Raw genomic sequence first — 24,557 nt, 5'->3', positions numbered from 1 at the left:
GGTTGGGTTCTTGAGTGGATCTTAGTGGGGAAGGAAGCCTCTGTGACTGTGACTTAATATAACTAGAGGGCATTGGTTGGAGGCTCAGCTCTCTCCTTAAGACTCTGGTAAGAAGCTGACAGGACTTGAACTACCTCCTCTCTTGATAATAAAGCATCACAGTACCACGGCCAAGCCTCACCCCTAACCTCGTCTGTCCTCCCCCTTTGAGTGTTGCACACATCCTATAAACTTTGGATAGAAAACCTTGCAGAATTTTAAATGTCCTCCAGATTAGAAAGTCGGGAGACCTTTCAGAAGAAGATACCTCAAAAATATCATTGTGTCCTGTAGACATTTGCCGTCTAAGCACTTGTGGAAGTTGATGGTATTGGTGAGTCAATGGACCACTGTCCCCATCGCTCATGTCTTTATGGGTTTTTTCCCCTTCGATCTAGGCTGCAACTGTATCTTGCTTTAACCAGCAGTAGAAGGAGGAAGTAACTCCATGGCAGTTCTGACCCTTAAGAAGCCTTAAGAAGGCCTAAGAACTCCCACTCTTGCACCTTTGGGAGCCCTGATGTACCATGTAAGAAGTCAGACTGTGCTGGGGAGACTGCGTGGAGAGGCCATGTGGAGGGGGAAAGGTTCTGGGACCACAAGGAGAGGGAGAAAGGCTGTCCCATCGTTCCAGCCAAGCCCAGCCTTCTTGCCATCTCACCAAGGCAGCAGACATAAGAACACACCCATCATGGACGTTCCAGCACCAGCCACCATCTTCCATGCAGCCACACGAAAGACCCCCATCCAGATGAACCCCAGGCAGCCCACCCAATCCTGAGGAATAATAAACTGGTTGTTGTTTGAAGCCATGATGTTTTTGGCACAGCGTGTTATTTAGCAACAGATAACTGAAAAAAAAACAGCAAGAGAATTCAAAGGATCCTGACTGTGTCAGGTGATGTATTTTTTCCATCCTCTGCACAGCCAATAATACCTTTTCCATCAGCCCTCTTCCCTAACTCAGAACCACGACTCTGACATTGCTAAGCAGGTTTTCCCCTTCCCGCGGAAATCCTTTAAATCAGACTGCAGCGGGAACCGAGGGCACACATGGAACAAAGGATCCTAATAGAAACTGATGTTGGAAAGAGCTGGGCATCCACATGCATTACTGTCGCTGCTGCCTCCCCACCGACTTCTCCCGCTGGAGAGCACACGGCAATTGCTCGAGCTCACTTGCCAACAGGAGGTCAAAACGTCTTGCCTAAACACAAGACTTACAAATTTGGGATCTGAGGTATGATGTCATGTCTTAAAATGATAAGCTGGCCAAGAAAACAAATGGCATTCTGTAGAGATGTGCACCGTTTTCATGTTTACGCTACTTAAGATGAAGGTTCTAATAAGTCATCGGCTGTGTTCCTTTAAAGGGAAGTTTTATAACTGAGATGAATCACAACTGCAAAAGATCAAAGTGAAAAAACATCAATGATGCCATGGGGTACTTTTTAATCTTGTAATGAGTGATGATCATGTGCTCTTATGAAGTTCGTCCAACTGCCAACGCCAGATGTGTATATTAAGGAGAGAAGTTGTTTGTGCTGTGACAGCACCGCCTCGGCTGCCAGACAGAGAACACAGAAGGATGAAGCCCCTCCGATTTTTGAGTGAAAAGCAAGTCTTGGCAGATGTGCTGATAAGCGGGGCCTCAGCAGACTGCCATAGCATCCTCTTTTGGACTCTCCTTCGCTGCAAACAAATTATGTTTATCATCACCTCTGCACAGCTGTCCCCAGGCAGCATGACTACCTGCTCAAGGCACAGTTTATAACACTTACTGGTGTCACTTACTAATGAGCAGAAATTAGTAAATCCGTCTGCAAGAAAAAAAAATAACAATACGCGAGGGAGCAGAGTCTAGATAGTATCTATTTCCTGGAAGCGTACTATAAGCAGAGCTCTACAGCAAACTCCTGACACTGACGGGAATTTATATGGTAATAGCTCACACTTAATGAGCACTTACTACATGACAGTCGTTGTGTTACATAGTTTATGTACATGACATCATTTAACATCTTTGCAGCAACCGGTGAGGAAAAGACCGTTGTTACTCTCACTCTAACAGATGAGGAAGTTGAGGCAAAGGAAAGTCAGGTGACTGGCCTACTACCATACAGCTAGAACCAGTCAGTGGGGGAGCTGGGATTTCGATCCAGACAGTCTGACACCAAAGCCCACACCTTTATAATCACTATGTGAGGCTGAATGAAGACCCAACCAGTTAACCCAGAACTTGTCCTTGTCCAAATAGCCAATCTCCCAAAAGTAGCCTTTTCAATATATATTCTGATCTCCAGAGGAAAGAGTGAAATTCCATTAACGGGAATCAATGGTATAAAATCCTCAACTCCATCAAACCATTACAATGATGAACAGATGGATACTATTTCTATGACAACCACTATTTGAAAATACATCATTTCGCTGGAGAGAAGGCTAAAAACAATTGCATTGTCTTTTTCTCTCCCGTCAGGAAAGCCTTTTTCTAAAGCCCTACTCTGTCAAGGGTTAATAACATAAGCCACTTTGAAATCTAGAGCAAGAGTTGACAAACTGCAACTTGTATGCCAGATCAGACCCACCACCTGTTCTTGTAAATAAAGATTTATTGAAACACAGCCACAACCATTCATTTATGTATTGGCTGAGGCTGCTTTCGAGCTCCATTGCCAGAGTGGAGTCCTTGTGACAGGAATGATACGGCACACAAAGCAGAAATTATTTCCTATTTGGCACTTCATAGAAAAAGTTTGCCGACACACATTCTGGAGGATTCTCCATTTAACATTATATATGCACCAATCAATCCAAATCCTATTATAGTTGAAGAAAATGGAAAATCCCAGGTGTTTTTCATAACTGGGATGTGAAAACTTAAAGAACAATGCTGAGAAGAGTGCTGTGCACTCATGCTCAGGATGGCCAAGAGCAGAGCAGAAGGAAATAATCCAGTATAGAGACTCAACGTTATAGGATTAAAATGTTACTGACACCTATGCATCCTGTATCCAGGCACTGAGTTTGGCACACCACCTCATGATGTCAGAGAAATGACATCACATTGTCACACACATTTCTGGTCCTTGAAAAATGTTACTCAGTGGTCTGCGACTCAAGGTCTGCATCTGCTCCCCTCCCACACTCGGCACCCAGAGCCTGAACTCAGGTCACATACACACCATCTGCCCCTCTCCCCTGAACCCTCCTTGCTTTCAGAGCACCTCTCTGCCTTTACAGGGCAGCAAGCCTATCCACTGATTAATTCTGCCAATAACCTCTTGGGAATGAGGTAATGGTATCCTCCCCCGAGAGAGAAGCGACTCTCCCAAAGCTACCCCGTTTCCTCACCTTCTGTCACCCCTTTCAGAACCGGGCAGCACCCACCCACCCTTCCCTGTTTCCTCTCCCAACCATCAACTTTTGAACATCAACTCTTGAGTGTATGAACACACACACAAACAGAGGAGCACGCACACACGCACACACGCACACACGCACACACACACTAATGGTTTTTCCAAGAAGTGAGAAAAGCTGCTGAGATCAGCAGGAAACATCTTTAAGAGATAAGTATTAGGGGCGCCTGGGTGGCTCAGATGGTTAAGCATCTGCCTTCGGCTCAGGTCATGATCCCAGGGTCCTGGGATCGAGCCCCGCATCGGGCTCCTGGCTCAGTGAGGAGCCTGCTTCTCCCTCTCTCTCTGCCTCTCTCCCTGCTCATGCTTTCTCTCTCTCTCTCTCTGTATCTCTGTGTCTCAAATGAATAAATAAAATCTTAAAAAAAAAAAGAGATAAGTATTAGTAGCGCTAAATGTTAAAAGACTACTGTCCTGCTTTACGCATGACTGAAATGGATGTCCCTGCCTTTTCAGGAACTCAAGGGCTAATTAGGTAACAAGTGGCTTCCATCGCAAGGCATCTTCCCCCATTCACGGCCGTCCAGGAATGTCAGCCAAAGCCCCAGACCAGACAAGACAGCCCTGCTCGGTTCTAGTCACCTGCACTGCAGAACCACTGGCTCTCATGACCAGAGATTCGGGGCGACCGGAGGCTCTCGTGTGGCGGCCGCCTAACAGAACATTCTCAACCTGAATGGAGCCAGCACTAACCCAACATTGTGAACCTAGAAGAAGCTATACACATGCAAGGAGGAGGAAAGAAAAACTTCAAAGACTGGCTTTTGAGGCAGGAAACCTCCCTGGTTCAGACAAGCAGTGCGCCTGGGTGAAAAGAGACAGCGGGAAGAGGAGTTCCCGCTGCTAAAAGACATGCTACTTGGGGAGGCAAAGACTTGATCAGTCCTTTTCTCTTAGTTTTAGGGGAAGACAGGTCACCCTCTCTGTCCAGGCAGGTGTATCATTATGTAACAAATACTTCAGCCGCTGTACCTCCACCACAAACCAAATTAAACTCTCTAAACCCTACGGCTGGGACTCCGACGCATTCACTCATCAAAGGCAGAGTTCAGGACGTTTCCACTGGCACGTCAGTTTTCATGTCATACATATCAAATAATCTTTAATCCCTAAATGCAGTTAAATGCTGCTGTACCCAGTTTGATCAAATCGGTTTTGGAGGTGGGGGGTGGGGAGAAAACCTGCCTCAATTTAGATTTAGGAGGAAAATGCATATTGGCCCAAATGGGTTATGTGGACTTCCTTAAACGAATGCCCAATCAACCTTCTGGATGTCCAGACAGACAAACACACCAAGGCGGATTACAGCTGGTTTGACTCTATCTGTTAAAAGAAACTATCTATAACAATTACCAGAACATGACCAAACAACCGTGTTGTAACAATCAAGCAAGTTATCATTTGCAAATAAATTCTTTGTAATTAAGCAGTGTGCTCTTTATAAAGGGAATTGAGTGGGCGAGCTAAAAAGTTAAAACACATTCTTAGACCATGGGAAACACATGCAAATGCTTTTTGACTAAGCTCAAGATTTTTCAGTCTGTTGTTTTCCTCCTCAGCTCTCATGGGTCTGTTCGGCCCTGTCTATTGTGTACCGCGGATGAGCACAATGCTTTAGCATGTACTTACAGTGACTGAATACTTATCCGCTCATGTCCCCCAAGTTAGGTAAGCCTTAGCAATTTTGTGGCAAAGTTACAAGTGTAATTTGATCGTCTACTAACTGTGAAGTTCTGCTAACTGTCCCTCATCAAAATACATGCAGATAGCAAACCTGGCAAAGAAACCGTTTACGTAAAATTAGCCCTAACTGCTCTGGGACCCTTTCCTCACAGGGTCTCCACACACCCCTGTTACCATTTCTAATAGGAAGGCAAGTACTTACTTCTGGGTTCCCGGGGTCCATCCACTGTAACTTTAATAGCTCTGTGATAGGTGGCTACTTGGGGAGGATTTGTGAAGACAGTTATGGTCAAGGTGAAACTCTTGCCTGCAGATGTAAAAGGGGAAAATCCTCAGTGAATATAAAAAGACAGTCCCGGGGATAACAGAGCAATACAGCTGTCCAGATGGCTCCTGAGCATCTCTGAGGAGCTAATGAAACAAACACAAGAGATGGGGCTCCTTGTTCTCAATAAGAGAGCCTCTGATGGCCACTTTACGGAGTGATGAAACTCGTTGAGCATACAGATCATCTTCACCGCAGTGCTATACAAGAGGGCTCCAACTCCCAAAAAAAAGCCGCTGGGTAGCAACAGTGCTAATGAAAACAAAAACGCTGGTCCACTTGAGGAGGATTCTCTGCCTTCCAGTTCTCTCCAGCATCAGGAACACATCCAAACACAGACAATTTTAGAAGTCTTTATTTAGGATTAGGTCGTGACCCCATGAGAGAACAATAGTAAATCACTGTTGATTGTGTTATTTACTTCACATGGCTTTAGCATTTCATTTGCTTAACTGCACTGCAATAAGAAGATGAAAGAGGAAGGTTCTTATGGGAATCATTTTAACAGGAGCCAGTGTCTCCCGTCCTGCCTTAATGTGCCCGAGGTATGATGATTTCATCATCGCTGGAACAAAGTTTTTCCCCTCCCTGCCCACCCCTGCCCTAGCATACATCCTTGCTGTCAAATCCTGAACCAACTCCCTGACAGTGACTTCTTTTTCGCTAAACGTACATGATGTCTCCCAACATAAATAGGAGTCGGTGCTTTTAGCCAAGGTTGCGCTTCATTGAAATACGACATCTGATGTTTCAAATTAATGAGCTGAAGGTGATGAATAGAGGTGGGGGAAAGAAGACAGGGAGAAGTTTGGGAGCAGACACGGATGTTGGCCTTCTCCGGAAGAAGATCCCAGAGTCTGTTACACAGACTCACTGACAGTTGTAATCAGTTAGATTTGCAACGGTTAGTCATGTCAGATAGTCAAAACTGCAAACTGTTACAAGACAGGAAAAGGTGGGCGTGAAACAGTGACTCAATAAAACCTTCGTGGCAATCTCGGGCCAGAGCGTGCACTTGGCCTGCTCCTGTACCAGACCTTGAAACAGCTCGTTTTGTTTTGCTTTGTTTTTTTGGTCAGAGACTGTTTTTTCCCTTTACTGAAAGCTTGAGGGTATTAAATCAAAACACAAATCTTAAACAATATGTAGCAATGCAGAGTTTAATGCAATCTTTTCAAAGCTTAATGTGGAACAGGTTCTATGCAAGGCTTAATGTAGAACAGGTCTTTGGCTGTCAAATCTAGTGAATGGGTTTTCTTTTCAACCCCGATCATGTAAGTTCCTAAAATATGTTTAAGACACACATCATTTGTCACTCAGTATATATAGTTTTAAGTCTCTTTGGCTATACTTTTCCATGGCCAATATTAAAAAAAAAGAAAAGAGAGGAGAGGAGAGGAGAGGAGAGGAGAGGGGAGGGGAGGGGACGGGAGGAGAGGGGGAGAGGAGAGGAGAGGAGAGGAGAGGAGAGGAGAGGAAAGGGACAAGACAGAAGTGGGGGAGGGGAGCAGACAGGGAAAGATGAATATTGATTAGAAAACTACTAACTGCCAGCCACCTCATACACATTATCTCATCTAATCCTCTCCAGTTAGGTTCATCACCTGCAGTTCACAAATGAGGAAACCGAAGCCCAGAGAGGCTTAGTAATTTAACCACACAACTAATAAGATGAAAAAATCAGGGTCTGAACCCAGGTCTTCCAGGCCTTAAAATGAGCGCTCTTCTTTTAAACTTTGTCAGAGAACATTTAGAAAAATTAATAGATAATTTATTTCCACATGTGTCCCCATCAGCTCTGTAAGACCAAGGAAGAGTAAATATAAATCCACTAATGTAGTATCTCGGCCAGGATGATGAAAGCATCTATTCTTAAAGTGTCACTGATAGATCATATTTCATCCTTTATAGACTGAATGTTACATGGGTTTAAAGAAATACAATTGTCTGGTTAGGAACCAGAGGATTTATTATAAACATTAGGGCTAACTGGAAGAAAAAGGCAGCTGACAGTGTGAACGAGTTACAGAAAACTCCAAGTGTACAGAATTGGAGATTAGAAAGCTACATAGGAAGCCACCGGATCCAGATCAAGACCTCAAAACAATGTAGAGATCTGGAGGAGTGAATAGGCTGAATCCCGAGATTGAAAGTTAAGTGAGATTAAACCATACAAGATGCCGTTCTGGGTCAGATCAGTGGTCTGTGAGCCAGGACTGCGTTTCTCCAAGGGTGGTTCTTGCAAGGCAGCTGTCATCCATGGCACAAACCTTAATAAAGCAAGGATGTGTATGTCTCACTTGTCCTAATGAGTCTAAATAACCTGCTAAAATTATCTCGAATCATGAACTTATCTAAACCAGTTCTGAGAATACTTCTATTTGAGATTTTCACATCTTCCTTCGGATATTAAAAGTCATCGATGCTTCTCCCAAATTCAAATTTTGTTTTGTAAAAACAAAAGTCAGTATAAAATTTACCCTATAAGTATAAAGCACCTAAATGTTCAAAGCAGAACTGGTAAAAATTTCTTTTTAAAAGAGGTAGGTTTGGGGGAGAGGAAATTAGTACTTAACCATGACTACAATCTTCTAAAATCAAATCCTGAGGATCAAGATGTACTTTGACAACTAAAATAAAAATTAAGGAGGTTCCCTCTATCTCTTACTGCCCCTTCAGAAGGAACATGAACATATGTTCAAGAAACTTCCAGAAACTACTACCCAACTAAGTAATTGGTTTTTCACCTCATAAATAATAATACATCTCCTGGGCGCCTGGGTGGCTCAGTTGGTTAAGGGACTGCCTTCGGCTCAGGTCATGATCCTGGAGTCCCGGGATCGAGTCCCACATCGGGCTTCCTGCTCAGCAGGGAGTCTGCTTCTCCCTCTGACCCTCCTCCCTCTCATGCTCTCTCTCATTCTCTCTCTTGCAAATAAATAAAAAATCTTTAAAAAAAATAATAAATAAATAAATAAATAAATAAATAATACATCTCCTAAGTCAAATGTTTCTGTGAGTACTCATGATTTACTTAAATTTTTTTTAATTTTTTTATTTTAAGATTTTATTTATTTGCGAGAGAGACAATGAGAGACAGAGAGCATGAGAGGGAGGAGGGTCAGAGGGAGAAGCAGACTCCCCGCTGAGCAGGGAGCCCGATGCGGGACTCGATCCCGGGACTCCAGGATCATGACCTGAGCCGAAGGCAGTCGCCCAACCGACTGAGCCACCCAGGCGCCCTTAAATTTTTTTAAAAAAACTAAAAAAAACCTTTTTCTAAATCCATTGTTTATTACTTTTCATAAGTGATAAAAATGCTGGCTCCTACTGAGGGAGCTAGCTAGCACTAAAGACGACTAATTATACCATCCTTGGCTTCATCTAGGAACTAGTTCCAACCTATGTCCTCAAGTCATATATTCTCCGAGATAAATATAGGAACTGTCATTGAAAGACAATCCTCCCCTAGCTCGAGAGGTTATTGGGAACAGTCTGATAGGGTAAGACTGCAAGCAAGGATTGTATCTTAGATTGACACAGTACCATGCTCTGCACCCTGTAGGTGCTTAAAACTGCTTGTAGATCACAAGCAGCTTGTTTGATGTAAAAGTGAGGAAGCACAGCAAGAAGACTTAAGGACCAAATATTTCTGCTGAAACAGCAAACAAATACTTCTGTTTAAAATATAAAGGAGAAAAAAGGAAAAAACTAAAAAACATAAGCCACTCCTAACTTGATGCAAGTTTCACAGATGCTCTACTTTTAATTCAAAGTACTTTCAAAAGTCATCAGATAACCCATAATGACCAAGTAGTGAAGTGACTCCTTTATACATCTAAAACTATTTTTCAATTTCTCAGAATTTACCTTTCTACTACTGAAAAGAAAAAGTGTTAACATTTGAGAAACTTGGTACTCTTTATTTTTTCATGCTTCTCAAAATAGAAAATTGTAAATAGCTGGGAGAAAAAAAAATACTATGGTAGCGACGTGATGATCCAGACTTCATAAGAGAAATGTAGAAGTGTAAAAATCAGAGAGGAAGCTGGAAGGAGGTTTTTTTTTAGAAAACAGGTCAGGTACCCAGGCAGGTTAAAGGGTTTCCTGCCACTGAAAAACTGACCTTTTTTTTTTTTTTTCCCCCCCAAAGAATGGTATCTCTTATCAGTGTTCTCTGTCCTTTTGTCCTCTTCATTTCGGTTTGATATTACTGTTTCCTTTCATATAACGTTAATGTCATGATATAAAAATCTATTATTAGTGATAAATCAATTTTTCTTTCTCTCTCCACCCGCTCCCCCCACCCCCAATCTAAGTCTCGAAGACAAGTCTGGACCAATTTCTCCATCCTGCCTCTGGCAGCCGACTAGCATTTCAGATCCTCCACCAAGTCCCAGCTGCTTCAAAGGAAAAATCCTACTTTCTTCAGTTAAGATCATAAGAAATATAGGGGGAGGGGGTCAGCTCTGTTTGGACATAATTACACTTCATCAAAAGAAGCTTTCTTCATCTTCCATGCGTGAAAAGTCTGCAAGCAGTTAAGTCTGTCTTTTTTTAAAAAAAATATATAAAAATTGCTATTTGGGAAACCAGCCAAAACTCAGAAAGCCAATATAGTAAAACAGTGCACACCCTTTGTTTCTCTTTGAAGTTTCTTAAATAAATATGTTGAGGGTTTACAAAGTACACTATCACTTTGCCGTAGTTTCTACTCAAATTGATCAGAGAAAAGTTATGCAGCATCTATATAATACAAAAGCAAGGTAAATGGAAACACTAGCTTGACTGTGGAAGGTATAGTGTCCAGTCTTCTAAATATTGAAATTCATTACTCCAATTAAAAACAAAATAACGTTACATAAGAAGAAAAGAGGCAATTCAGAGCATGCAGGTAAATCATCATGTTCAAATGTTTCTTGATTCCTACTAGAAAAAAGAGAAACTTTAATTGTACTGTGGACCTGCACCAGTAAGAGAAAAAAAAAAAGAATGCACACACTTCACACCTAATCAGTCCACAGTGAGATAGGCTGTGTCTTTTTTCCTTTTAATGAAAGTAAACTAAATCTGATGCAGAGATAACCCCTTTAGTTTTGAGTCTACCAGAGGCTCTGAGCCTCATTTTATTTCAAACAACCTTTCAGTGACAGTATCTCATTAGCATGCATCATTTTTTTTTTAAGTTAAAAAGTACAGCTTCTTGGCCCTGTTCCTAGAAAGTAAACTAAAACTACTCATCGGAAACAGCCTTGCTTGAATTTCCCTTATCAAGTTTTTACAATGGTAATAATATGACATCTGATCCAAACTAAAGAGCAATTATCGGACATGGTTTAAAAATTGATGCTTCTCATTTCCTAATTCGAACCTGGGTAGAAGTCGTTCCATAGGTCATCCTAATTTATTTCACCTCCGTCCTAAAGTGGTCTATTTTCTCGCTTCTTATCAAAACACTTAAAATGGAAATATTAGATTCAATAAATGCATAAATGAGAATACTTCTTGTGAAGGACCAGTAAAAGTCTCTCCACAGGAAAGTAAATGAAAGCCAAAATATTGGTTTCCTTAGAGACTTTTTTAAAACATTAATCCCCTTTATGAAACAGCTATGAAAACCCTAAAAGAAATTATTTTCTATTTTATGATCTTTTTAAGGACCCCCAATATGTGAATCTGGATGCAGATGGGGGAGACCCTCAAATAATGTGGAAATTATTTAGAGTCTTAATCACTCATCTGTCTAGACTACTCTAGATAGTCATTGTAACATAGGTAACACATCATTCACTGATTCAAATGAGAAGCCTTCTGTAAAAAACTATGACTTTTTAAAAATAGGTTCTTATTACAAAAGTAAGTTAATTCATACAGAGGTAACCTATGTGCTAAGTGAAGAACTTTGGGCTACATATTCAGCCTTTAATCACACTGGCTGTCCTTGCTACAACATAGAGCAAAATTGATATTATCAGGAAATTGATCCAATACATTCCTTTTTCTTTCTTCATTGTCACTCAATTTACTCCATTATTTGGCTCCTCATAATTCAGAACTTGAACCTCCCAACTGTTCTCTCGACCTTATGTGCTCACACCCAGTGAAATTAGGGACTAGTTCTTCTGAAAACACTGTTTGAATTTTCAATATCATAAAACAAATGAAAAAAGCCTGAGCACTCAGAAAAACACTCAACTTCATCTGGACATATTTAAATAAAACCTTCAGCAATTCTGTTCAGTGGAAGAAGGTGCTGATTTGTATATAGACTAGCCTACATTTCATCAGGAGATCCTGATGTGTTTATTCCACTACCAATATTAAAAACCAGAGACCTACCTCTTCCACTCCGGCCCACAAATCTCAGATCGTTGAACCTTGCTACTTGGTTTTTCATAACAGCAGAGGCATTTCGGAGCTCAGCAGAATAATTTTCATCGTTCCCCGCCATGACAGTAACCACAGTCCCATCTGGTACCTCTCCGAGGGCTACCACCTACATAAAACAGGAAACACAGCAGCAATAATGGCACCTCAGAAAAGCTTAAAAACTGAGCATATACTCCCATTGCAAACGATGTGTCTTATCAGGATTTAGTGCTCTAGTCCAGTCATGGCAGATAGGAACGAAGCATCTGCATATGGGTCAGGAGGCCACTTCAAACAGACCCATGTTTCAGGGTCCACCCATTTCAAAGGCAAGCAAAAGTTTCCTTCATTTGTTGTTGGACCCCTCGCAGAATACATGTACATTTTTATTAAATCCCCATGTTAGGCTGTCCATAGGAATTATGCCACAGAAGGAAGGCTGATGCCCCATCTGCAGATGGCATCGTACATATTAAGGCACCACCTGTCTGCAGCCTGGAGATCCCCTGAGGTGTGGTCTCATCCAGATCCCAGGCTGAAAAAAAAAGTCTGGTCCGCTCTATGGGAGAAGACATTGAGGTGAAATCCTAGAGTTCCTGACGATATGGAAGCTTAAATATGGTGTGGTATCCAGCACTATATTTCATCTCCTTACTTTGGGCTACATATTCAGCCTTTAATCACACTGCAAATAATTACTGAAGGCCCACCCTGCGGTGGGATAGAGACAAAGCCATCGCGAAACTTCAAGTCTAGGTGCAGAATCAAGGTATACAACGGGCTGAAAATGGCCACTGACAAATGAGTAGTAGAGATAAAAAAAAAAATACGCCCTTGGCCAAACTTTAGATTCTGTCTTGTCCCATCTGCCACTTTGAAATGACACAGTTTCCTCCTTCATCTTCAACAGCTAACCTGCAGCAGATTAACTCAGTCAAGTAAGGATCCGGATAATCAGTCTCTGAGGTCCACAAACTTTCACTGCTCCAAGGCTAGGTGGTCACACTTTTTTTTTTTTTTTTTAGATTTTTTTTTTTTTTATTATTTATTTATCTGAGAGAGAGAGAATGAGAGAGAGAGCACATGAGAGGGGGTAGGGTCAGAGGGAGAAGCAGACTCCCTGCCGAGCATGGAGCCCGAGGCGGGACTCGATCCAGGGACTCCAGGATCATGACCTGAGCCGAAGGCAGTCGCTTAACCAACTGAGCCACCCAGGCGCCCTAGGCGGTCACACTTTTAACCAAGGGCAGCTGACCTGCAAATGGGTGCCTCTTTCTAACAAGAAGGCTGGTAAGGGAATGTTGGTGCAGGGGCTGCACTGTCACATAGACACACTATTCTTGATCCATTACCAAGACCCTGCCCCTTGATCATAGCCTCTTTCTCCACTAACTTCCAGGATCCTATATTCAGTGTTTCATTCTCTTCCTCATTCCGCTTCCAGATGCCCTTGAGGTGACTAAGCAATGGTTCCCACTAGAGTAGCCCACTGCTCTCTGAGAATAACGCCCACGTGCACTTGCCTGCCTGGTGAATATCCCACTGATCTTTCCTCTAGGCCTGGTACTGCTCTCTCCTTTGTCGAGATTTCCACGAGGCAAACCTAGGCATCTGATTCCAGGCTCCCAATACAATTTGTACATAATTTCTCATTAATGCAAGTTTTTTTAGTGTGATAAAACAGACACTATAACTATGCTTTAGGGCTGAGTTTTCCTCACTCATGATCCCCACCCCAGCCCTCCTCTACAACATACCCTCTGTTCCATGCAGGCAGACCGCCAGCCACACAAAAAACTCATCGTTTTGTTGTTGTTGTTGTTTTTGCCCTTGCTTTTCTCTTTGGCTGTTTCTCAATGCCATGCCCGCTTTAGCACTTTGTTATTCGGCTTAAAACCCTATAGCCTTCCTTATAGAACCCACTTCCCCAGCACCCCACTGTACTCAAATGATCCTCATTTCCATGTACATATATTAGTGATCCATCTACTCCATTTGATACACTAGTCCAAAGTCACGAGACTCACTCCTAGGAGACTAGATTAGATTGGAAACTACATGAGGGAGGGGCTTTCACTGGTCTTACTCAACACCATATGCCCAGTGCCCAAACAGTACCTAGCACATAGTAAGTGTTTGATAAATATTTTTGAAATAAATTGAAGAAAGAGCTCCGTAAAGAGCACCGCCTCCCACAGCCAATAGTCTGTGAGTCTACAGCTAAAACTCCAAGAGAGAGAACCACTTAAAGGCTGAGTCAGCATCCTTCCGTAACAGCAACATGCTCTTGCACCAAACTAGTTTTCTGACAACTTTTTCAGTCCCAGAGAAGAGGGATTCACCCACTATCCTACTGGTGACTCAAATTCAATCTGAGAAGTCTCCCAGGCCTAGCACAAATCCCTGGAGAACATGATTTCCTCCCTGCATGCTTGATCTAGTGCCTCAAGGGGCTACTGAATAGAGGTAATGTTGTACCCCTACTGGAGACAATATGCTTTTCAATTTTTCGAATTCACAAGGCTAAAAATGTGAACAATTGAAAACACTGAAATAATTGACCGTGTTTGGCCAATACGTATCTGCACGTCTGACATTTTTTTTTTAACACTCAGCATATTGTGTTTTAGCACCTGGCGTGTGCCTTTTGATATCAAAGTAAAGATGGAACCAGTAAGCATATTAATGAAGGCAGATAAGTTTGTACTGCTCAAAAGAAAATGAATGTGCCAAAAATCAAGAGGCCCCTCTTTTTTCCCACCTCTCTTTCACATCTGCTATGATGTCACACAAGTAACTTTATCGCCAGGAACCAGGTTTCCAATATAAATTGGAAATATTTTTTTAAGTCTGTATAATGTAGAAGATACTGTACAAGTAGAGTGTAATTACAATGATGTACTTTTTGTAAGATGAGGAGGCTAACTTCGGTTCCAAGTCTGCTGTGTGCTAAACATGGGCTTTAACTTATAAGCACCCTGAAAGGGTTCAATTGAACATGTAATTCTTTACTTCGTGTCTTGAGATGTTTTTTGGTGTTGTTGAGAGATAAAGGATGACTGCTGATGGGTTTCACTTCTGTCTGGCTAAATTAAAAAAAAAATAAAGAAATCTGCCCCAATATAAAGATTTTCAAGAGCTCTGGGACATTATTATTTTACTGCATATTTTTAACATAATGGATTTTTTTTAGTTAGAAGAAAAGGAAAATTGATTCAATATGGGAAAATATGAAAGAAAAGATCCCTAAGAGTGAAATACACAAATCCACTTTTCTTTGCTTGAGCAGCAGAATAATGACCATGTTAAATACTGGTATGCTTTACGTATTACACTTAATAACAAAACAAATAGGTAATCACAAATTGTGTGAGTCTTCTAGGAGGCTGAGAACTTGGCCTAAAAATGAAATGCTCACAGAATGTGGTGACAACTTTTCCTGTTATGGCTGAACTCTATTTTAATGGCTAAATATATGGGGTTTTTTCTACTATTCACGCTACCAAATCAAATACCTAATGTTTTCCTGAGGAAAAGAAAAGAGGGAGGGAGTACTATATTTGACTTTATATCAATCAGAAGTATAATTATATGTCAGAGGGTTTTAAAAAAAGTAGATCTCTGAAGCTAAAAAGTTTCCCTTGGAGATTCTCAACTGTGTTTATCTAAAAGAAAACCAAAAGAATCAAGAAAGTTTTACACATTTCATCTGTACCAAACCCAAGCAATGGAAAACATTTTAAGGGGTAGAGAGCAGTCAAAAACCATTCTTTTAACTAGTTAGGAGTAAGTACGCATTAAAAGTCGTTTCCATACTACCCAACACTAAAGTTGCGTTCTGCAAAGAATAGTTTGTGATGAAACTTTAACAATTACATTTCTAGGTGTTTTTAAAATATAAAGTCTACCAATTCAAGAAATTTCAGGGAGAAAAAGGAAGTAATTTTGTGTCCTAACATTTCAGAACAGAGAAAGAAGTTCCTTTATTTAGCACACCTCACTAGAACTAGCACTTAAATCACATGATACATAGCTTGTACAGAATAAAGTAAAAGGATACTTAACCCTACAGACTACTGAAATTTTGTATGAGATTCCTTATGACCAAATCTGTGAATTACTCTAAAAGAGCAGCAATACAGAATTAGCTCAGACCCTTAAAATTGTTTTTGTGGTCTTATTGTATGGAAATTAAAATTGCCTTTGACATTTCCATGGACAGAAGTCTAATTTTAACCAATCAATTACTCTTACAGACCAATATCATTTGGCACATTGTACTTGCAGCAAAATTGAAATACAATCTTTTTCAAGATAAAATTTGATCTTTCTTTGGAATAAAAAGATGTAAGAGAGCAATTGAAAAAAGGGAAAATTGTATTCCTATGGTAATTATTTAAAGATAACTTCAAATAAACTATTAAAAAGTTTAACAAATGCTACAGTTAATTTTTAGAATTTATCCTCGAATTTAGGAAAACCCAACTAAGTTGCAGAGAAAAAAATAAATGCAATATAAAATACCATTTCACAATTTTAAAAATATATGTCAAAGAATAATTTGATGGAAATTATTTCAATACAAGCCAGGAATTTATGTGCCATGTATCAAGCTGGTTTAGATCATCTAACAATGGATGTTCTGGAATTTTGAAAGGAGACAAACAGCAATGCCAATGGGAGAATATAATGAAAGATATCTTAACCATGTCTTTTTCCAAATATAAGTTTTTCTTAAAATTTTTAAATATTTATTTTCTACCTAAAATTATGTTTCAATTACCTTTTATATATTCAGCCCTAAAATTTTTAACTTTAATTTTTATTGCATTTAAAGACATAACAAAAATGTATCTGTCCTCACACAACCTGAAATCTATTGTGATTTACGTAATTTTGCTTAACAATTCATAGTAGGCTCAATAAGGTTTTAAAAGGTTTAATAACCTGTTTTCCTTTGTTTGGGTATAGTTACATTCAAAAAGACACAAACATAAAACCTGATCATTACATACATTAGGAAAATACATCTCACTAATGTCAAATATTTATTAGTTGCATACTTGTTTTTGAAGAGGAAAATAGCCAGTGATGTTGAAAAAATTATTTTCAAATAGAAATTGCTCTATCATTTTGAAACCCTACTTATGACAAATACTGAAAGGTATCATCAAACATACAGAATTAACTATGAGTAATAGATCATATATCTAAAAATGTGTTTTCTTTCTTTAACATTGCCAGAAAAACATATGATACTGGTAAATATATAGTCCAGTGTTCCCCAACTTAAAACAGCACAATAGCCTTGCACCACTTTTAGTTTTAAAACATACATCTGGACTTAAAATTTCTGCATAGTGTTTCAGCTTGAAGCTATTTAAAGCAACTGAGTTATAAACCCTGAACACCAGGCTTCATGGTGGAAATGCTGACAGACCCCTAACTATAAGGGTGCTACTGGACGCAAAGTTGACATGTTCTCTCCCTGTTTCTACCAGACCATTAACTAATGAACTGCATTTGCAAACTGCTTTTTGGGTTTGTTTGTTTGTTTTGTTTTGTTTTTTGTGACGAGAATTATCTAAGACAGAAAGGGCATGGGGATCCTCTAATAGTATCCCTTAACTATTTTAAGCTTTCAGTGAGATACACCTGAAAGAAATGTTAAAAATATTCATTTCCATTTCCTTGACACCTGGAAGGACTGAACATTACACAACTGCAGACCTTTGTTAAAAATATAATACTAATAAACAACTTTGCATATTTTAAAACATACTAGTTGTTTTTGCATTTTTACATGCCGAGTATAAACAAATTATAAGTATTCTTGAATAATCTCTGAACAAGATCAGATGAACAACACTAATACCTTACTTATGTCTTAATATAATACATTGTCAATATCATCTTGAAGCATTATTTTAAATTAACACATCAAAACACCATATATTAAATTCAGTTCTGATGCTCTATAGTGCTGAGTTCAGGGTCACAGACATAAAATATGGGCTCAATAAATACTGCATTGATTTGAATCCCAGATTTCTCAACAATTAAGTTCTGTGTGTTTGTGTTTTTAAATATATTTACCTATTATCTACCCAACAACACTATAACTTACTTTGTACGTGGCTTTAAATATGATAGCCAAATTATGGTCACCGCTTCTAAAACTGAGACTTCTTCATATTATTTCTTCATTGCATATGTATTTGATTATGTTACAAGGGTGTAGAAAGTCTACTGCTCTCAGGCTTTTATCTCAAAAGAAAGGTAAAGAGAGATTGTTTTTACTAACATTCAGATGAAAACAATAAAAAATGTTGTCAAAATCTGGATGTTCCAAATCTCTACACATCTTTTTCAGCAGAGACAAAACTTATATACTGAGTGGATCTCAACAATCACCAAGTGTCTGAATTTTCTTAAATACAGATATGGGGGTAGAAGGACACAGCGAATCAAGTCTTAAATTAACTCAATTTATTTTTTGATTAATATGAATTAAAATACTTAATTTAATATGGCCATGTATAATCTATGGCTTTGTTTACTGGTTAAAAGTAAAACTGCTCTGTAATTAACAACAAAGGGTGATTAATAGCAAAGAAAACTATTTTCAAAATAATTTTAAAACGGTGGTAATGAGAAAACCTGAAGATTACCAAAATATCTGAGAATAGCTCAAATGAAACTGCATTCTATCTTTACGCCAAAAAGATCATTTCTATCCAAAATACCAAGGCTCAAAATCAATTCACCACCATAAACGTAGGAGAATAGTTCAAGACAGTTATACCTTAAACATGATTAGCAGAAGAAAAAGAATGTAGAATACCAAACATCTAAATGATATCTTTTAAAACGTAGGCAACTACGCTTTTATTTTCATATATCCTGACTTGGAATGCCTGACGTGGTATTTTTTAAACAAAATACCTACGTATTTGTATTTGCTGTTTTCATCCAGGTTTTTTGTTCGTGTTTTGAGGGTTTTGGGGTGGGGGGGAGGGAAACAAATTTCCACCCTTCGCTTAAGGCGAATTAGAACGTTCTGGGCCTAGGGACGATGAACATCATAAAAGATATCTCTTGTGTGGGAATTCGAATTTCTAGAATTCACATATATTCTGAGCTTTTCGTATTTCAAGGAGGAAAACGTTAACCTACAAAATGGGTGGTTTATAAAAGGAGAAATGGGACGGTTAAAACACACACACACACACACACACACACACACACTTCTTGAACTAAGTGCAAAATGAAACCTGCCCCAGAACGCAACATCCCCTTTCCTCAACAATTCATTCTGATTTCTGTTCTGATACAAGACCCAGCTAGATAACCAGCTCTAATTGACCTGGCCTCCTCTTTCTTTCCACCCCACCCACACACGGAATCTGAATCGGTGCGTGGGGTGGTGGGTGATCCACAACTGGGAACTGCCAGTGGCCTGCAGGAGCTTGGCCCCGGGGTTCATAGTGGAGGAACCGGCACGACTCCTCCCTCCTCCCCCCACCTCACCAGGCCTCGCTTACCCTGCTCTCCACAGATCCCAGAACCCAGAGGACCCAGGCCCACCTTCAGAAGTTCAGAGGCCAGACAGGGCCGGAAGCGTCTTCCCGGGAGCGCTCTCTCCCTGTCTGGCTCACCGCCCCCTCCAGCCCGGGCGTCCAGTCCCGCGAGTGTGGATTGCCCGGGAGCCCGTCTCTCCATCAAGCCCGTGCCTGCCGGGCCCTGGGGGCTCCCCGTCTCCCCCTGGCGAGGGCCGCCCCGGGAAACCTAGACCGCTCTATGGAGACCCGCCGTGCTACTGCGAGAGGCTGCAGACCCTGCACCCTCAACCCGCCGAGCCGCTGCCTGCGGCTCCGGCTGCCGACACCCGCCCTCCAGCTAACGGGGCCGCCGGCCGGGCGGGCGGGCGGAGGAGGCCGCGGTGTGCGGGGAGCGCTCTCAGGCCTCGGGGGTCGCTCCTCCGCGCCCAGGCCACCGGCCGGAGCCTCCCTCGACCTTCCAGAAGCAGGAGGCCCCTTAGGGACTCAAGTCCTTTACAAGTACCAATAAGAGAAATCCGCAAACTTTCACCTCCTTTTTCAAGGCGGGCGAGCCAAAGGCATTTCACAGGTTCCCCTTATCCCTCCCAGGTGGGGTGAGGCGGGGAGCTGGGTCCCGGCTCCCAGAGGCGGCCCGAGCCCCCGCCCCCTCCACTGGCCACCTCCCCGCACGCGAGGGTCCAGCGCCCGGGACTCCGTGGCTCCCCCGCCTCGGGGCGCGCGGCGACCCTGGCGGCCCCGCCTTCCTCCCGATAACGGGAACTGGCGCGGGTCTGCGAGCCGAGCAGACGCCCCCGTCCTGTCTCCCCCTCGCTCGCTCCCAGAGTCCCTAGGTTTGCCCGGGACCCTCTCGGACACCGGTTAGGCGGCCAGCGCGCGGCAGCCGGCACCCGGCGCCCCGCCCCGGACGCTAACGCCCGGCGCCGGCACCCCACGAACACTGGCCCCCGAGTCCGGGAGGGGCCGGGGCCGCCGAGGCTCAGGCGGGTTAGAGAAGGGGGCGCCAAGCCGGGCGGAGGGGCGTCCGCCTGAGGGGGGGGGTAGGAGCGCGCGGGACCCCAGGGAGGGGCGGCGCCGGCAGCCCGCGCTGCAGGGCGGGTGCGTCTGCCCAGCCCGGAGAACGCGGGAGTCCGTGGGGAGAAGGCCGGGGCTCCTCAGCCTGGGGGGAATGGGGGCGGGGTGGAATAAGCCGGGGTGGCGGCGCCCAGAGTGGGCACCTAGGGGCTCCTAGGGGGAGGGGAGACCGCTCACAGGAGCGGGTGAGAACGCTGGTCGCGAGGCTTGAGAGGTAATGAAAGGATAAAGGGGTCAGGGGCTGAGGCGGAGGCTGCGGGCACAGGTGGGAGAGGGAAGGATCTGCGCGGGGTCACCGCGTCCCGAGCCCGCCGAGGGATCCGGAGGAAGAGGGCCAGTCGGGGGTGGGGGGGCCACGGGGGGTCCCTCGGGTCAGAGCCACCAAGGTAGGAGGCCTCAGAGGCCGTCGGGGCCCCGGCCCCCGCGGGCATGGAGACGCCGGCGGGCAAGTCCCGCGGCGCCCGGCCGGGGGCGGGGGGCGGCCGCAGCTTCTTACCTTGAAGGCCACGGGCAGGGTCTTGTTGCAGCGCCAGTGCGAGGGCAGCACAGAGCACAGGAAGTTGGGGCTGTCGGTGCGGACGAGCTCGGCCGGGTGGTCAGCGATGATCTCCACCATGGTGCGGTTGTCGTGCGGCGGCCGCAACCGGGGCACAGCGGCCGCCGCTGCCGCCGCCGCCGCCGCCGCTGCCGCCGCCGCCGCCTCCTGCTGCTGTTGCTGCTGCTGCTGCTGCTGCTGCTGCTGCTGTTGCTGCTGCTGCTGCTGCTGCTGCTGCGCAGCCACCACCGGGCTCACGTCGCTCATCTTGCCGGGCTGCAGGCTGCTGGAGGGAGGGCTGAAGCGCCGGCTGGTGCTCGGATCTACGGGAATACGCATCACAACAGCCACAAGTTAGCGAAGTGGCCGGGGGAGGGGGAGGAGGGTGGAAATGAGGGGCGAGGAGGAGGAAATTGGGGGGGTGGAGGCGAGACGGGGGGAAAGGGGATGGAGGTGATGGGGCCGAGGAGGTGAGAAATCAAGTTCGGTGAAGCCGACTGCCGGGAGGAGTCTGACGGGGGCCGGCGGTGACGATGCGGAGCGGTCGGGTTGGCGGGTTGGGAGACCCGGGAGGCACAGATCTGGCCGGAGCCTTTGGAACGCCCGCGGTGGCCGCTGAGAACCGGCGCGGGGATGTGTGTGGCCTGGGGAGGCAGGGGGCTTCAGTTTGCAGCTTGGAGTGGGGTCCCTTGGGGCACCGCGTCCTGGGTGCGCTGGCGCCCCCTCCCAGGTCGAGTCCAGCGATGGATCGGAGTGGGTTCAGCAGTCCAGCCCCGCGGCCAGCATAGCCGCGCACTGCCCGCCACCGCCGCGCCGCGCTCGCAGCTACCCAGCTGCCGGCGTCCGCGCCGCCGCCCGCCCTCCCGCGCTGCTGCCGCCGCCTCCTCCGCGGCGGCCTCCGCTCCCCCCGCGCCGGCCGCACGCTCAGATTGCTCCCGCGGCGGCTGCCAGCCCGGCTCCCCGGCTCCGCTCCTTCCTTTCCTTTCTCCTCTTCTGGCCTTCTCACGGCCACCTCTTCGCATCCAGTCCCTCCTGCTATTTGCAAAGCTTCCCTGACCCTCGCGCGTCGAGGTGCCAGGAGGTAAGTCGCGGGCAGCGGATCTCGAGGCAACGGATCTCGAGCCTGCGAATCGCAGCCGCTGCCGCCGCCCGCCGGCCGAGAGCAGGAGCCCCCGGACGCAGCGCGCAGCTTCCGAAGCCGGAGAGGCGGCCGGGGTCAAGGGGAATCTCGCCTGATCGCGTCCTCTCGCTTCTCCCCCCGACCCAGGACAAGGAACCCCGTCTTGGTCGCACGAGGTTGAAGCTGAGACGCCAGAGAGCCGCGGGCTGAACTGACTGTCGTTATTTTTCGTTGTAACTTCAGGAGAGGAGGAAGGAAAATTCTTGAGCGTCTGTGCTGACTTCTCGGCACTCTTCACCCTTCCCCCACCCCACCCCCCACCTCTGCCGGAGCGGCTCCCAGGGAAAAAATGATTTTGCAGGGCTTGGGTGCTTTTTTGTCTTAAGTGACACCAAAAAATGGGGTGGAGGGGACACTTGTCAAATAGTTTTTAGAAACTCAAGTGGGTGGCTGGACACTTTTTCCTTCTATATTCAAACTTGTCGTTCCTAGAGAACAAGGACGAGCTTTTTTTTTTTTTTTTTTTTTTTTAAGGACTGGAAAACTGTCAGTTGGATGATTAAAATAAGTTGCAAAAACCTTGCTGGGGAAAAACTCCAGCAGTTTTCCATGAATTTCAATCTTTTATTAAGTCTATTCTGCATCTAAAACTACATCTAATGCCTTAACTTTCTTCCCCACCACTCCCGGGGGAAAAAAAATAAAAATACAAAATAAAATATCCAAAATGCTTCCTTGGCTATTTATTTATGTATTTATTTCCCAATGTGGGTTAAGAAAGCGACTTTGGATCCCCCAAAAAGTTGTGGTCGAGAGGATGAAGGAGCGCGGAAAAAAAGCTGCAGTTTTACCTAAAATGTGGTTTTTGGAGGCTGGGATTTCTAATGATTAGGTTTTTGTGGTTTATATAGACACGACTCTGGCTAAGGCGATCATTACGCTGATGAGAGTCAGAAGCACGTGGGTGTCTCCGACCAGCCTCAAACTCTGAACCTTCAAAACAAATAAAACAATGTGCGGCGCCCGCAGAAGCCGGGAAATCCGCTTGAGACCATTGCACCCCCCAAAAGGGGACACAGGGCCCTTTCCCCTCCTTGTTGGGTACTGCTACGTTCCTTCCTTACTGTCAAACTCCTTTAAACCTCTCAAAGCTTGAAGACGTGTTTGCAAAAACAATCAGAGTTGCCAAAGTCTCAAAGATTCATAATAGGGTAGCTGACACCATAAGTGATTTCATAAAAATAAATGAAAAAATTATAACGCTTCGCCCTCGGAGTATTAAGGAATAAAGATGAGTCATCACTCACCCCCCCCATTTTATTTAAAACAATTCACGTGCCCATTAATTGGCGTTTTTACTGCTCACTCAGCTCAAATGCCTCTGTCACCCTGGTAGCGACCTGCCACGACCCTCCCCCGCCGGTTTTTAAAGCCTTGCTTCCAGTCGCTGGGTCGGCGCACGGGGTCTGGCCTTTGAAGGAGCCTGGAAGGGCTTCGAGGGCGTGGGGGCGCGGAAGAGGGGACCCGGTGCCAGTTACGGACTCTGGAGCCCATTTCCAGCGCACAGTGAACGTGGAGGGCTGTAGTATGTGACTGGGACAAGAGGACTGCCCTTTAAAGAGAGGCGCGGGCGACAGAGGGGCCTCCAACCGCTGGAGCGGACGTGGGGGGCCGAGGTGCTTAGGCGTGCGCCCTCGCGGGGGTCACCACGGGGCTCGGGGGGTGGGGACACCGCTCCGTCCTTCCTCTTAGGGGCTTCATTTTTACCTTCTCTTTATCCATTCGCTACTCCCCGCCTCCCTCGTGCGTTTTACCCTTTCCCAGTTTTTGCTCCACGTTCCCGCCTCTCCCCCAAATCCCCCCACAAACGCGCGCCTCCTCGCAGCGCCCCTCCCGCCTCCTCGGCCTCGGCACGGCCGCTTGCCACCCCGGGTGACCCATTCTGCAACCCCCGCGACGGTATCCCGTCCCCAGCCTACTCCTCGCCCCCAGCCTCCTGGCCTCCGGACCCCGGCGCGGAGGGGTTGCGGGAGAACCCACTGATCGCGACGAACTGGCCGCGCAGCGAGGAACTGAGCTGTCTCGTGCGCGTGCGATTTTTAATTATCTTTTCTGTCACAGGGGAGAGCTCTAACCCCGGGCACCGCCGCGCCGCCTGCGCGCACAGGGTCGAGTCTTCCCCAGCCGCAAGCGGCCGTAACCCCTCCAAAAAAAAGAGCGAGACCACACTACATCCATTACTCTCCTACCTTACACACCCGCGCGCATACACTCGGACACACACTCTCAACAGCCACACGCTGACACTCAGGTACGTACGTACACACACACACACACACACACACACACCAGGCTTGCTTGTTTTATGTTGGCTTGGTTTGATTTGGTTTGGTTGTCTTTTCGCGGGGCGGTTCTCTTTTGGGCATGTTGT

The 24,557-nt window shown here is 44.9% G+C and overlaps 1 protein-coding gene across 4 annotated transcripts in view; it reads right to left on the bottom strand.

Annotated features, from left to right (window-relative positions):
- RUNX2 (RUNX family transcription factor 2) overlaps nucleotides 1–21,361 on the bottom strand; it is a 124,455-nt gene extending 103,094 nt beyond the window's left edge. For all 4 annotated transcript variants that reach the window (XM_034991611.1, XM_034991612.1, XM_034991613.1 and 1 more), the window contains exons 1-3: nucleotides 20,968–21,361; nucleotides 11,809–11,965; nucleotides 5,347–5,451 (exon numbers count right to left, since the gene is read on the bottom strand). In XM_034991611.1, coding sequence (XP_034847502.1) covers nucleotides 5,347–5,451; nucleotides 11,809–11,965; nucleotides 20,968–21,345 — 640 coding nt within the window. In that variant the 5' untranslated portion in view covers nucleotides 21,346–21,361. The remainder of the gene's footprint in view (nucleotides 1–5,346; nucleotides 5,452–11,808; nucleotides 11,966–20,967) is intronic.
- Nucleotides 21,362–24,557: the final 3,196 nt, after the last annotated feature.

The sequence above is a fragment of the Mirounga leonina genome, unplaced genomic scaffold (genome assembly GCF_011800145.1).
Source record: "Mirounga leonina isolate KUSES-001 unplaced genomic scaffold, KU_Mleo_1.0 Mir_53, whole genome shotgun sequence".
In the NCBI taxonomy this organism is placed as follows: Eukaryota; Metazoa; Chordata; class Mammalia; order Carnivora; family Phocidae; genus Mirounga; species Mirounga leonina.
Note: the sequence above shows the minus strand (reverse complement) of the source record. Positions and strands in the feature narration are given on the sequence as shown.